The sequence below is a fragment of the Eurytemora carolleeae genome, unplaced genomic scaffold, assembly GCF_000591075.1.
Source record: "Eurytemora carolleeae unplaced genomic scaffold, Eaff_2.0 scaffold240, whole genome shotgun sequence".
Taxonomy (NCBI): Eukaryota; Metazoa; Arthropoda; class Copepoda; order Calanoida; family Temoridae; genus Eurytemora; species Eurytemora carolleeae.
This window is the reverse complement of record NW_019396183.1, coordinates 334,393-348,319: the sequence shown is the minus strand read 5'-3', so window position 1 is coordinate 348,319 and position 13,927 is coordinate 334,393. Positions and strand designations below refer to the sequence as shown.

The window sequence follows — 13,927 nt, the reverse complement described above, 5'->3', positions numbered from 1 at the left end:
TATATTTCTCCTTTTTATATACTTATATTTCTATATTTTATATACATATATTTCTATATTTTTATATGCATATATTTATATCTTTATATACATATATTTAAATATTTTTATGTACTTATATTTCTATATTTTATATACATATATTTCTATATTTTTATATATATTAATACACATACATATATTTCTATATTTCTTGTCGTCGGTTAGACTATGGTAAAGGCAATGTCCAAGGTGATAGTCCCTTGCATAGTCAACAGTATTTTTTCTAATTCCTCGATTAGTCATGTGCATTGTTCATGAACAGGTTTATATCCATAACTATTGAAGCTTGTCTACAGGGTGTCCCAAAAAACATGAGAAATCATTTGTTATGATTTAGCATTGTAATACCTAATTTCAAAAGCCATAATATTATTATGTCTGCTAGAGTTTATTTTATGAATAGGGTAAAAGACTGTAAAGATGTGTCTATAATGTCTCCGCAAGATGAACAGTGAAGACGGACAAGTTTACTCTGTTTGTATACTGTAATTTTCTTATTTTTCTAAGTACAACCGTATGCAGTAAAAACAAAAACAAACAAAATGTGAACATAGCAGACGAAACTCTTACAGATTACAGCTTTCTCAGTTGGTATCACTATACTAAATCAAAGAATTATCCAAAAAGACAATATCGAATTCGTCACTGAATTTCCATGTTTATTGGGACACCCTGTATTAGGCCTTTAACTGTCTGTGTTATAAACTTATAATGCAGTCCTCCAAGTCGTTCCTGAAAACACAATTGTGTATAGTGTCCGGCCATAATATTACAATGTACAGATAAAGAAATAGAGTCTTTGTCACAAACTCTGATTTTCAGATATCTACATACATCTGCGTAACTCAATGTACATATATTTCAAACAATTAATTTTTTTAGATCAAATAATCTAAGTTTGAATTATCAAAGTTTTACACCATTGCATCAGGTTGCCAAGATAAAGGGATTAGAAGATTTGAGTTTGTGTCAAAGACTCAATTCCTTTCCAACGTTCTGCTTCACCTAGATTCACAATGTGACATTCCCTAATTAGTTTTCTGCTTGAAAATCTTCGATTTTTTCCAGTAACTGTTTTTCTAACCTTTTCCTTCAAAGCTGGGATTAATTAAAAGTTTGCTGAGAGGATTCAGAGGATTTGGGGCAAATAAACAAAATTTAAAATAGCTTACAACACAAAGATTAATGAGTTCAATAGAGCAAAAAAGTTTTAAAACATGTTGTAAAATATGCTCTTTACGAGTGTAACTGGGGCTTATAACGCGATAATCCTTAGATGCGAATGAGTGAGAATTTATTTTCTTATTGTGATACAAATCTATAACATTTGATACGTTTTTTGAAAAGCCCTTTAAAAATCTGCAGAAAAATGGCAAGTTTGCAAAAATCCAAATATTTATTACGAAATCTAGTTATTAACCAAAAATGTGCAAAATAAATTGCAAAAATTGCAACAAATTATACATTTTTGAAAAGCCCTTGACCCAGCAATTCAAATGTTCAAAATTTTTGAAACCTTTAAATGTGTATTCAAGAAAAGGTGAAATTGTGCAAATTCCCTTTAAAGGCGTCTGTGCAAAAAATTTGGCAAAATTTCTTTGCAAAAATTGTGCAATGTTGAAATCCAATGGCTGAAAGTAGGTCTAAATATAGATTTAGTCTGGTTTAGGTAAAAAAGGCATTTAGGCAGTATGCCTGAGGACTCAGGCAGTAGGTAGAAAAGCCCAGCTTTTAGCCTTAAATGAGGAGCATGGGTTAGTTAGAAAAGCCAGAAAATTTGAGCTTCCTAGCTAAAATACTTTTTGAGTTATCGCAAAAAAATATAGCGGCAGGGTCAATTTGACCAAATAGGGTTAAAGAAACCGAGCGCACATAGCCCTTTTTAATAACTTTTGAGGAAAACTGATGGAAGTCTCCTTGTTTTTCTTTATAAAAATTGATAATAGATAATTTTGATTTTTCTATAAAAGTGACAATTGTGAGTTTTAAGTAGCAGAGGCGATCATAACGTTATTTGCAGAATACTAGCAATACTAAGTGTTACAATAATGTTCATAGATAGACAATAAACATTGTAATAACGTAATTTGTAGAATACTGGCAATACTAAGTGTTACAATAATGTTCATAGATAGACAATAAACATTGTAATAACGTAATTTGCAGAATACTAGCAATACTAAGTGTTACAATAATGTTCATAGATAGACAATAAACATTGTAATAACGTAATTTGTAGAATACTGGCAATACTAAGTGTTACAATAATGTTCATAGATAGACAATAAACATTGTAATAACGTAATTTGCAGAATACTAGCAATACTAAGTGTTACAATAATGTTCATAGATAGACAATAAACATTGTAATGTGTACAAAAAGTGAACAAATTAGCTAATTTATTTTCTAATTTAGAAAAATTTGTAAAACCTGCAATATTTAAACAGTGCAGAGAAGCGTGAATTATTAAACAAAGAAACTGTAATTAACCCTGCAATTCGATCATTCCTTCTCTTTCTTTCTAATTCGTTTCATACTTTCTTTTAATTTTTCATACTTTATTTCAAGTTTTTTTTTAGACTTTCCTTCAAGTTTTTTCATACTTTCTTTCAAATTTTCTCATACTTTCTTTCTAATTTGATTATACTTGTCAAATAACCTTATATCATGCTTTCTTTTAAGTTTTCTCATATTATCATTCAAATTTGTTCATACTTTCTTTAACATTTTTGTATGCTTTTTCCATTTTTTTCATACTTTCTTTCAAGTTTTTTCATGCCTTCGTCCAAATTTTTTCATGCTTTTAAAAAGTTTTTTTCATACTTTCTTTAAAATTTTTTATTACTTTCTGTAAAGTTTTTTCATACTATCTTTTATTTTTTTTCACTAGTTTTCTTTCTTTCTAATTCTTTTCATACTATCTTTCTAATTCTTAAATACTTTATTTCAAGTTTTTGCATAATTTCTTTCTAATTTGTCTACTATTTCTAGAGTCTATACCTTTGGTTTCTAGAACTCTAGAGTCTAGATTTTTGGCTTTAGACCTCTAGGGTTTATATTTCTGGCTTTAGACCTCTATACCTCTAGAATATAGACCTTTTAGCTCTAGACCTCTATACCTCTATACCTCTAGAATATAGACCTTTTGGCTCTAGACCTCTATACCTCTAGAGTCTAGACCTTTGGCTCTAGACCTCTAGACCTTTATACCTCTAGAGTCTAGACCTTTGGCTCTAGACCTCTATACCTCTATACCTCTAAAGTCCAGACATTAGGCTCTAGACCTCTGGTTCGCTTTTTGAATGCGTTTAATGCTACCATGTGTCCCAAGAAACAATAAAATAAAATTTTAAATTGTCTTCGAATTCTGGTAAATCGGGTAAATGTAGATTGTACGTCTTATGAGCTTTCCAAAATGTGGTCTACCTTACGGATATAGTTAACATTTGAAAGATTTCGTTATTTTAATAAATTGGAACCTGGACAGATTTTTTAATGAACGGTCAATGTTGAAGGTGAAATAATAAAGTTATAATAAAAACGACACAGAAGTCGTCACTTAATTCCCATGTTTATTGGGACACCCTGTATTTCATTAGCAAGAGAAGCATAAAAATTGTTTTAAAATTATCCCAGCTGAAAAAAAAACAAAAAATATTAAACAGAAATATTTTTTTTATTTTCTTTTGTATATGTACGCATTAAAGTTTAAAAGATGAGAGAAAATCTACTGCGTATCAAGTTCTCTCTCATTCAAGTACGCATTTTCTCCGTCAATGTTCTGTTGTATACAATATATACATGTATCCTCAATCAAGGTCAAAACATGAAAAACTGCGTAAATAGTTTTAATTTTATAAATACACCCTTTGTAGTGTTAAATACATTGTATTTTCATTTTAATAAAAGGTGTTATAATACATCATTTTTCAATGAAATTACTTTAAAATAGAAAATTAACAAAGAGCTTATCTCAAAACATCAAATTTTCTTATAAAAACTTACAGGGTCCGCGGGACTATCGTTGTATGTAATTTCATGTGTTCCTTCTAAACAAAATGGGAAATACTTGATTTACAACGAAACCCTTGAAACCTTTATCTGATCAATACTGTGGAAAAAATTGTCGTTTTTCTAGATTAACAATTAATTCTGAAAATTTACTTTTATTGATTCCGAACCAGAAATGTGCAAAGTCACTTTATAGTGAAACCAGGAATTAAAAATGATAAATTTTCAAAAGGAAAATTAGGAATATTTCAGAGACAGAGCTTTTAGAAGTATTGTTGTAAATCGAACACTCTACTAAACATAGAGTCAATTGAAATGGCGTATGCACTACAGTGACACACATACTACATTCGCTTTTTCCCCATTTAGTTGTTAGCTGTTTAGTTTCAAAGTGGTGTGAGAAATAATAAAAAATTTCGCATGAAAGCATGCCAAAATTACACCACATTCCTGCCCTTACACATCTTAAAAAAATTATTTCCATTGCTTTTTATGTCTATGTCTCAAAATTTTTCAAATTTGATTCAACATTATTCAACACAGTCCAATTTATTTGTAAAATTTTTTTTTCTTTAAAAAAATTGAAAATGTGTTTTCCATTTTATTCCAAAGATTCATAAATATCTATCGAAATTAACTAAGCGATGTATTACAATGCCTGCGGAAAAAATTAGCACAATCTGAACCAAATCTTTCCAAAACTTACAAAGGTGTCAAAATGCAAATAATAAGATAAAGTATACAGAAACCACACTTTGATGTTGTACTTTGTAAGATTTGTTGCAAAGGAATTGAGTCTTTGCCACAAACTCTGATTTTTTAATATCCATTTCTTTGCAACCCAATGTCGTAGACCTTAAAAATTTCAAACTATGAATTCTGTTGACTCAAATAATCTAAGTTTGAAATATCAAAGGTAAACACCATCAAGTTGATATGATGGGATTAGAAAGACTTAATTCCCTTGCATTAAGAATATTTCTCTTATTTTTCTACTAAATCTCTTTTAATCGCAAATAGAGCTTGTGGATTTTTTCTTTCTATTTATACCAACAAATATATTTTTGCATATTTTTAGTCTAAACCATAAACCACGCCAAACAAATTTAGTGTTGTGTAAAACAACCATACTCCTGTTTGTTTACTTACTCAGTTAATGATTTAGATAAAAAATTGGAAGAGTCAACTTAACAAAATAAAAACGAAAATTAAATTGATGTGTTATCCTGACCATCAATCACTGGCTAAATGCACAAGTATTAAATCAGTAGAGGACATTCAAAACAGACTTTATTATCAATTCAGGTAGGTATAAAACTTTCATCACTAATCTATAATATTTATAGCAATTTTTAGCAGACAAAATGAAGTTGGAAATCTTATCTCATGAAATGATTATAATGCAAAAATTCTACAAAATGGTCCAACATTTCATTATTAAAAAAATTAAGAATAGTTTGTAATTTTGAAATTGCTTTCGTTTATTACAGTCATAGAGGTCCAAAAAATCTTAACTGTAAAAAGGGGTTGAGAAAAAATGTGTGGACAAGATAAGAGTGAGGACAAAGTGACCAGGAAGAATGATTATGACTTCTTCTACTAATAATGTTTTATGTATCACTTGTCAAAGGGCCCGGTGTTGTCTGTGGAATTTTAGAAAAACTTGAAAACCAAATTCTGATTTTTGAAAATATATTTGATTTGAAAAGAATAATTAAAATGTTGATATCCTATTTTACCCCCAGAGTACTCAATGAGTTTTTTCAAAAAAGTTTAGCCCATTCAATCCCACTGTTTGGCCAGCTATAGCTTACATATATACATACATACATGTACATACAAATACAGAAATTTTTATTCCACTTAACAATTTATTGCTAAGATCTTTTCATGAGCGTAACCATTAAAAAAAAATATATATACTTCATAAAGCATTTTATTTAGCAAGTTTAGCAATTAAATAGCAGTTCAATTAACCTTTAAGTTTTCTGAGGTGCCAAAAAGATATTATCTCTAAAATTCTGTGATGGTGATGGACCAAACCTCTGTAGAGTAAAAAAGTAGATGTTAGTTCCACATTTATTGAAAATATATTTCGGTCTGGGTTGACCCTCGTCAGTTCTTGAGATTGTTTCTGTCACAAAGGTTAAAAACAATATTATCTCTTTTTCCAAGGGATAAATCTTAGCATGAGAATATCCATTTTATTCTGTTTTAAAAAATCTTGACAATATTATTAATTTATTTAAAATGCGGTGATGGCGATGAATCAAACCTCTGTAGAGTAAAACAGTAGATGTTAGTCTAATCCACAGAAACCCCCTTCCTTGAAGCATACCTTCTATTATTCTTCTCCAAAATCATTATATCGTTGAATCTCATCAGAACTTCTTTCTATTTGGTAGGCAACAGGTCCAGCTAGAGAGAACCCAAGTGTAAATTTTACATTTTGGGCTGAACTTCCTCGATTGTACCTAAAGTTTGCTGCTCTGATGGTGACAGTTTTATTGCCTGGTAAAACATATTCCAAGTTACTCTTATCCTTGATTTTTCCTGGTAATCTTGCCAAAGGGTAAACCACATTATTTGAAGAAGAGGCTAGCTTTTCAAACCCAATTTCATTTTTAAGGGTAAAAATCGGATTGTGTCGCATGTGCTGCTTTTGAATTTCTTTCCTCTTCTGCAAAAAGAATGCACTCTCATCCTGAAGCTTTTTTAGCTTTTGAATACAGCTAAGAAGCTTAACCTCATCATAGGTTCTACATTGTTTCCTCTCTTCCAACTCTTTTTGAGTTGGCCAATGCAGGGCAATGTACCAGAAAAATGTTTCATATTGTAAAAGCTCATCATTAGTTATGCTGGCTAGGTCATGACTTAACTTGCAGGCTTTTTGAAAGGGTACAATAGGGTTATCTAAGGTGGGTAGGTTAGCATTAAGCATGCATAAGCTTATATAGTTATCAAGAAAATGGTCATTTTTTTCTGCAAGTTTAAGTGTTTCAGAAAAAACCTCTCTCATTAAGAGTACATCTTTTTTATTCATTTCTTTAACATAGTAAAGAAAACTGACCATGTTGAGATTGCAGTATTCTTTGATTGCTTTAATCTTCCTTTGTGTTGTTGTTGTCTTCTGAAGAAAAGCAGGAAGTTTGCTAAATCCATTTTCAACAAATAAATGCTGCTGTTTTTTGCACCATTTTGGGAGCATCTCCATAATTGCTGAATTTTGTATCCTCTCTGAGTCTGTGTCTTTTAAAATACTTGATAAGCAAAATTGCGATCTTTCGAAAAAACTTTGCATGAATTTTCCAAATTTTTCAACATCAATATCTGTTTCTTCAACAGTGGTTTTACGTAAGCTGACAGATTTTCCAGTTATAAACTCTTTAAAGTTATTCTTTAAGGAATCAGGGACTTTTTTGAAAATTTCATCAGCAACTAACAAAAATATAAAGTAAACAAATATGCAGGAACATTTTAATTAGCTTCTAAATGTAATTTCATCAGAAAAGGTTTTTTTAAATTAAACTCTTTTGATACCCATGTTGGGAATTAACAAATTAAAATCTTTCAAGAATAAGACCAATTTTTCACTTTTAAATCTTTATAAAAATTTCTCTGTTTCAGTTTTTAGTCACATATTCAGTCTCCCTAAGAAATTTTGCAATGTCAAATCAAATAGTTTCAAATGAAGTAGAAAAGAATTTACATATTAAGTGAACATTGTCAGTTTATATTTATTCCTGTATGAATTGTCTGTATTTCTCCCTTGTATCCAGAACACCTGACTGGGAAGGTATCATCATCATTAATTTCTTCTGAATCTGCTTCTACTTGAAGAACTGGTGATTTGTTGAGATTAGCTAGATCTTGTGCCTTTCTGAAGCTGTTAACAGCCTCCACTGCTAACTCAAGAATCTTGTTGCTCTCCACTTCACTGGTGACAACTAAATAAGTTGCTATTTCCCACTTAAATATTTGCCCAACAGTGTCATGGTAAGCTGAAGAATATTCGTTTAAACTGATTGCCTTTTTAGCAAATACTTTGGCTTCCTCAAAATCCTTGTAATCCAGATGTAACCTAGACAATGTCTGATTGAGATTAGCAATGTATTTTGCTACTGGCAAATTACTGACTTGTTCAATGGAAAGCATAAACTCTTTCAGTAATGTTATTGCATCTTGCTTTCTGTCATCTTTTAGTCTGATAATTAAGGGAGAAAATGATTCTTTTTTTTCTTATCATATCCTTTTCTTTTTCAGAATCAGGACCAACAGGACTCCATCTTCTTTTTGTAGCCATTTCTGAGAGGTCATTGATAAATTTAGATTGGAGAAATCTATGTTTCACCAATGGCTTGTTGTTTAGAATTTCTAGCATTACATCTAACAATGATTCTTTATCTAAGAAATGGTTCAAAATTGCTTCAGCAACAGGCAAATGAGATATTTCTAAAACAGAGTAGTGTCCATGGCCTAGCTCAAACTCAGTCTCTGTCCTCACTATTATCTTAAAATATTCGCATGTATACTGCAGAAAGTCAATTTTTGGATTATTACTTATTCCATATCCCAACACCATCTTAGCATGGGATACTGAGATGTTTCCTGTTTGATTAAAACATTTGAAAACAGCTAGATACTTGAGAAGTTTCAGCTCTGCAGGATATGCACCATCTATCTGGCCTATAATTTCTTTAGTTACTCGAGCTATATAGTCTTGATATTTATCTGGTAAATCTTTGTTCATGAATGTCAGAAATCCAAGCATGTCAGTTGGGATAATATCCTCGGTTTCAATGCACTTTTCAAACTGGTACAGTTTGCTTTCAAAAAGTAACTTTTCTTCAGGAGAAAAATGTTCTTCAACATTCAGAGCTAAAGCACCTTTTGACTTTCCTGTACACACATACAGAAGTACACCAACTGCAATCTCAAACTTTATTCCTCGATAATCAATCTCGTCTTGTATTTTTCTCTGAAGTTTTTCAGCTGATTCCTTGTCTGAATTATCTAAAAAAATTAGAAGTGGAAGACAAGTATACAATTTCTCATTGCCTTTAATGACAGCATCTTCCTCCCCAAAAGATCTAAAAGCCAAGATATCATCAGCCAATTTGTTGATATTTATATCATCTAGGATCCTTCCATTCACCATCATGCATCTGTATTCAGACCTTTGTTTCCACATAACCTGCTTTAACGCTGTTGTGGCTCCTGTGCCTGGTAAATGTCCAACGCTGATAGGTACAATGCACTTTTCTTTATTTGAGAGACTGCTGACTATTTTTGTTTGTATCCTGGTAACAATTTCTCTATCAATTAAACCACATGGAATTGCTTCTTTCAATGCATATGTACTCATCCCTTCAGCAAAGGCAAAAAGTTCCCAACTTGCATCTTGCCCTTGAAGAAAGGATATCATAGTTTTATTACATAATTCTGTGATTTCTTTTCCACCTAGTGTTTTTAGCTCATCACATTCATTTGAAGCCAAAACTGACAAACCATCTTTTTCAAACTTTTTCAAAACGTGAGGTTTCAGCTCAATGTCTGATTGTTTGGATGTGCGGACATACTTCTTTCCTGTTGGTATGTTTTGACTTCTCTCTACAAAAGCAGATACTTCTGCCCAACTTACACAAAGCGAATTTTCTATAAATCCACTAAGCTTTGACTCATCATCAGACTCGTACTCTTCCAATATTGTCTCTCGAACTAATTTAAGATGGTTTTCACTTTGACTGAGAAATGAAAACTCTTTCAGTAAACTAGGTTTGATGCAAATGCTTTTCAAGAAATATTTAAATTTCCTACTTTCCTCATCTGAGCAAGCACAAATGACAAATATCATCTGTTTTGCACTTGCTAAAATGGACGGTCCTGTTGCAATTTCAAAAAGACTTTTTAGCTGAGAGGAATATTGACTACGCCATTGAAGGAAATCAGATTGTTCCGAATCTTTTTCTGAACCTGCACATGAAACATGCACTGTTTGATTACCATATTCCAAATCTTTCATCAGATGTGGACCATGGTTGTATTTTTGCATAAGATTTTGAAGCTCATCTAAAGACAAACAATTTGGCTGCATCAGGGTATTATGCTTCCTATGAAAGTTTGACAAAATTCCTGTTTCCTTGGTTCTTTTATCAAAGTCAAAGATGATCCTCCAATTTATCAGCTTTACCCATTCAAAAGCAGAAGAGTCAGTCATTTTGCAGCAATCTTCCTCACAAAACCTATTTATAACCAGGAAGTAATGGTATTCACTAACCCCGTCTAGTATCTTGTGTTCTCCTTTACAAAGAAGTTTGTTCAATACCTGAGGAATGTTTGAAGGCATTTGTTTGCACGATTCTAGTATCATTCTGTCCTCAGCCCATTTCACACTAGTTCTTTTGATAAACTCACGCTCTTCTCTGCTATTTGGAACTAGAGGAATGCTTGATGTACCCTCTCTTTTGAAATAAACTCCATCTGGATATTTATTTGTATTAATCTTAAATTTTAGATTTTTACAGACTGAAGATTTTGGTTCAATATCTATTTCTAATATAACACGATCATTGTTTTCAATCTCAATAACATGCAACATACTGATGCAAGTTAAAAATGCGGTTTGCTCATCTCTTCTGCAATTTTTCAGACTTTTTGGATTTTTTCTAAAATGTTTCTCTATCCAGTCTTCATATTTGGATGTAGAACTAAGAGAGGTGTTCACACCCTTTATCTCTCCATGCTTATGTTTTCCCCTGGAGTCACACACTCCAAAGTATATTGTTCCATTTTTGCGTGAATTGATGCAAGCATTGGCAAATTTTCCCAGCTTACTTATGAAAGCATTCTCCTCATCCTCCAGAGACATTGGAGTGTCTAAAATAAATAATATGCATTTTGCTTAATGCAATATGCTTGTAAGATTCATATTCGTAAAACAAATGTACATGTAGTAATAATAACCAGTCAACAATCAGTCTGTGGAAATAAAAACTAAGTCTTATAAAAAAAAACCTCAATGGACAAAAAATAAAGCCTTATAGTGTGCAAATAAGGTTTATTCTGAGTAAAAAATGACTGTATTCAACAATAGAGCTTTGGAGTTCATATAAGCTTAATGCTAATCAGGTACATATTTCTTTTTATTTGTAGAAAATAAACATATTTACCTAAAGAAAATTCTTTGAATTCTCTAAGAGGTTCATCTAAAGAATAGTTTGAATTCTCGCAAGGCAAAATGGAACCATTTTTGTACTTTATCTTAGACCCAACAGGCTCTCCAAATCTTCTTGGAATCTGCCTCTCCTCATTTTGTGAAGACCCACCACCCTTTAGATATTTGTCCCTGAGCTTCGGGATGATTAATGCATCAGCTAATGGTATTCCTATATCTGTGTAGTCATTGTTATTAAAGTTGTTTAAGTGAACACCACTAATTCCAGCTTCAAATAGCATGCTGGTGGTTCTTTGACTAATTTTCATCTTTAACAGGAATTGTTGAACTTCAGCAGAAGTCCAGGATTCCATTTCATCTGAACAGAGAGAGGATTTGCTTGAAACCTTGTTTAATTTCAAATCTTAGTCTGAGCTTAATAAAAAGGATCCAGTTTAGATATCAATATTCAATATTACTTTTAGAATACTAATTTCTAGCAATTAAAGTAAGGGCTAGGCAAGTTTAGAAATTTTGGATTAGTTCAAATAACTGATCACCAAGTAAGGCTGGGCATTTTTAGACTTTTTACCAAATTGTTTAATAATCATTCAAAAAGTCTACTTTTCCGATATCTTTTTGTTCTTAGCTAAGAACTAAATGTATTGTTCAGTTAACAGTAGAAAATTGTAAAAAAATTATTTAAAAACACATAAGTTCTTTTGTGTTTTTATTTTCGTTATTTTTGTTCATAAACAATTTTAAAATTAGTGGTTTAGTTGTTCATCTTCCATCAATGTTCAAAAACTCGACGCTATTGAAATGTTACTCAGCCTGACAAGTAAATGTTTTTTTAGCATAAGCCAGAATATTTATAACATTTATTAATTATAACCATCACCGTAATAATAACTGTTGTTCTGTTCTTGAAGCATAAATTACTTAAAATAACAGATAAGACACTAGATGTCGTCTTTTACAGATTTATTCTACGCCGACTACGGGTAATTCATTTGGGCGTCTGCCTCAGGGTTATTGTGAACAAAACACACAGAAATCTTGAAAAGACGACATCTAATGTCCTCTCTGTAATTTTAATTTAATCAATGAGTTTAAAAACGATGTTTAAAGACATTAGAATAATTTGTTTAATCATCTTCTATATATAAATTTGGCTTGTCTGTCTGTTTGTTTGTCTGTCTGTTTGAATCCAATAAACGTCAGAACGGCTGAACCGATCGGGTCCAAATTTTTTGTGGGACATCACAGGGAAGGTTTATGAATGATAAAATTAAAAAAAAATTTGTAAAAAAATTTAAATTCTTAAAAATCCGCAAATTTTATTTTTAAATCCGCAACATTTTTTTCTTTTTTGTTTTTAAATGTAAACAAAAAGAACATGTTCACAATTTAAATAGAAGATTGGCACGAAGCGCCCTGAAAGCCTAGTAGAATATAAAATACAAACACGAAAGATTTTTTAAACATCCGCTATTTAGGAATTTTTTACTTATATTTTATTTTCAGTACTAGCTCCTGTGCTTTATTAAAAAATTAAAAATGTATGCTTAAGAATTATTACTGATTACTAAATTATATTAGATACATGGCTACTCACTAAGGATGAGCCTTCGGAGATGACTGTACGAAATTTGTATTGTATACTTTTTCATATTCAAGAATCTCGGCATCTTTAAACTTTTTTATTTGAATTTTCTTATTCAAATATTTTTAAGTCATCTTAGCAGTCTCATACTTTGAGGGGAACCCTGTATATACATCATATACAGGGTGTCCCGCGAAACATGACAGTTAATGAATATTTTTAAATGTTTTTTTCTATATACTAAATTAGATGTTAAAGACTTTTGCAGTATATTTAGTTTTTAAAAAATCTTTTACTCAAATATATTTTAATTATAAATCCAAATTACTATGTATAATATATGACATTGAATATTTTTTATTATTTTCTTTGATATCAAAACAACTATTAATGAATATTTTTAAATGTTTTTTTCTATATACTAAATTAGATGTTAAAGACTTTTGCAGTATATTTAGTTTTTAAAAAATCTTTTACTCAAATTGCAGTTTATTTCGTTTAAAAAATACTTTGTATAATAAAATACTTCGATAATATTTTTTTATTTTTCTTGGGTATAAAATAATTTAACAAATTATGAAAGAAGACATTTTAAACTATTCGCCAACTGTCATCCTGTATATATATATATATATATTATGGTTACCAAAGATCATGTCTTTACTCTAAATTAAACTGCCCAACCGAAGTTTGTAAAACTTGTAAAAATCTTTAAAGAAAATAATGAAAATGAAAAGGGCTGAGAAGTTGGGAGATACAGTGATAACCAGAAAAGAAGGTAATAGGAAGACGACATTGTAGTATTTTATGTTGTTACAACTCTAAAAGTTTATTAAAACCCTAATTTAGTAAAATGGATTTGTTTACATTGCACAATAGCTCTGTCTTTTGCTCTTTGGACTTTTTACAGTTATTACTTAATTCTTAAAGTCGTCTTCCTATTTTAGAATTTTCTGTTTATCCCAGTATTTTTACCTGCCCTAGCCTTGGGCTCCATTTTCCTCCTTTTAACAAAGCAGTCACATGACTGAAGTTTGATTTACGTAGGATATAAAGGCTATAAATATTAAAAGATAAGAGAACTTTTTAAAAATTTTGTTAGAGATAGGAGTAA

The 13,927-nt window shown here is 30.7% G+C and overlaps 1 protein-coding gene across 2 annotated transcripts; it reads right to left on the bottom strand.

Annotated features, from left to right (window-relative positions):
- Window positions 1-5,972: 5,972 nt before the first annotated feature.
- On the bottom strand, window positions 5,973-13,874 carry LOC111697484 (sterile alpha motif domain-containing protein 9). 2 transcript variants are annotated; one of them, XM_023467505.1, is made up of 4 exons: window positions 13,789-13,865; window positions 11,224-11,586; window positions 7,764-10,930; window positions 5,973-7,492 (listed from the first exon to the last, which is right to left on the bottom strand). In XM_023467505.1, the coding sequence occupies exons 1-3, from the start codon at window positions 13,808-13,810 to the stop codon at window positions 8,247-8,249; spliced, it is 3,069 nt and encodes a 1,022-aa protein (XP_023323273.1). In that variant the 5' UTR covers window positions 13,811-13,865; the 3' UTR covers window positions 5,973-7,492; window positions 7,764-8,246. The 2 variants fall into 2 exon arrangements, with proteins under 2 accessions (XP_023323273.1, XP_023323274.1); XM_023467506.1 differs by lacking the exon at window positions 11,224-11,586 and having other exon boundaries at window positions 13,789-13,874.
- Window positions 13,875-13,927: the final 53 nt, after the last annotated feature.